At 40.7% G+C, this 1,577-nt stretch overlaps 1 protein-coding gene across 2 annotated transcripts in view; it reads left to right on the top strand.

The window, feature by feature from the left end:
- Positions 1 to 1,363, top strand: part of MEIS1 (Meis homeobox 1) — a 136,867-nt gene extending 135,504 nt beyond the window's left edge. Inside the window, exon 12 of one of the 2 annotated variants that reach the window (XM_077766404.1) lies at positions 141 to 1,363. In XM_077766404.1, the coding sequence (XP_077622530.1) occupies positions 141 to 424 (284 nt within the window). In that variant the 3' untranslated portion in view covers positions 425 to 1,363. The remainder of the gene's footprint in view (positions 1 to 140) is intronic. The other variant, XM_077766407.1, reaches the window with a different exon arrangement.
- Positions 1,364 to 1,577: the final 214 nt, after the last annotated feature.

The raw sequence follows: 1,577 nt of genomic DNA, 5'->3' as shown, positions 1-1,577 counted from the left end.
CCACGTGAATCAAAAGTATTCAGAACTATGTTCCCTTAATCACAATGTTCCCTGGCTTTCCTAGGATTGCCACCGCCAGAACCACACTATTGCTTTTTCATAATATTTTCTTTTTGTTTCTTTCTTTTGAATTTCTACAGGGCTGCAAAGTATGCCAGGGGAGTATGTAGCTCGGGGTGGTCCAATGGGTGTGAGTATGGGACAGCCAAGTTATACCCAACCCCAGATGCCCCCCCATCCTGCTCAGCTGCGTCATGGGCCCCCCATGCATACGTACATTCCTGGACACCCTCACCACCCAACAGTGATGATGCATGGAGGACCGCCCCACCCTGGAATGCCAATGTCAGCATCAAGCCCCACGGTTCTTAATACAGGAGACCCAACAATGAGTGGACAAGTCATGGACATTCATGCTCAGTAGCTTAAGGGAATATGCATTGTCTGCAATGGTGACTGATTTCAAATCATGTTTTTTCTGCAATGACTGTGGAGTTCCGTTCTTGGCATCTACTTTGGACCAAGGAGCATCCCTAATTCTTCATAGGGACTCTCAAAAAGCAGGAAATACCAACCGAAGTCAATTTGGGGGACATGCTAAATAACTATATAAGACATTAAGAGAACAAAGAGTGAAATATTGTAAATGCTATTATACTGTTATCCATATTACGTTGTTTCTTATAGATTTTTTAAAAAAAATGTGAAATTTTTCCACACTATGTGTGTTGTTTCCATAGCTCTTCACTTCCTCCAGAAGCCTCCTTACATTAAAAAGCCTTACAGTTATCCTGCAAGGGACAGGAAGGTCTGATTTGCAGGATTTTTAGAGCATTAAAATAACTATCAGGCAGAAGAATCTTTCTTCTTGCCTAGGATTTCAGCCATGCGCGCGCTCTCTCTCTGTCTCTCTCTCTCTTTCTCTCTCTCTCTCTTTCCCTCTCTCTAGCCTGGGGCTTGAATTTGCATGTCTAATTCATTTACTCACCATATTTGAATTGGCCTGAACAGATGTAAATCGGGAAGGATGGGAAAAACTGCAGTCATCAACAATGATTAATCAGCTGTTGCAGGCAGTGTCTTAAGGAGACTGGTAGGAGGAGGCATGGAAACTGAAAGGCCGTGTGTTTAGAAGCCTAATTGTCACATCAAGCATCATTGTCCCCATGCAACAACCACCACCTTATACATCACTTCCTGTTTTATGCAGCTCAAAAACATAGACTGAAGATTTATTTTTAATATGTTGACTTTATTTCTGAGCAAAGCGTCGGTCATGTGTGTATTTTTCCATAGTCCCACCTTGGAGCATTTATGTAGACATTGTAAATAAATTTTGTGCAAAAAGGACTGGAAAAATGAACTGTATTATTGCAATTTTTTTTTGTAAAAGTAGCAGTTTGGTTATGAGTTGGCATGCATACAAGATTTACTAAGTGGGATAAGCTAATTATACTTTTTGTTGTGGATAAACAAATGCTTGTTGATAGCCTTTTTCTATCAAGAAACCAAGGAGCTAATTATTAATAACAATCATTGCACACTGAGTCTTAGCGTTTCTGACGGAAACAGTTTGG

This window comes from Crocuta crocuta, unplaced genomic scaffold, assembly GCF_008692635.1.
Source record: "Crocuta crocuta isolate KB4526 unplaced genomic scaffold, BGI_CrCroc_1.0 scaffold113, whole genome shotgun sequence".
Lineage (NCBI taxonomy): Eukaryota > Metazoa > Chordata > Mammalia > Carnivora > Hyaenidae > Crocuta > Crocuta crocuta.
The sequence above is the reverse complement of the archived record's forward strand: the minus strand, read 5'-3'. Positions and strand labels throughout refer to the sequence as shown.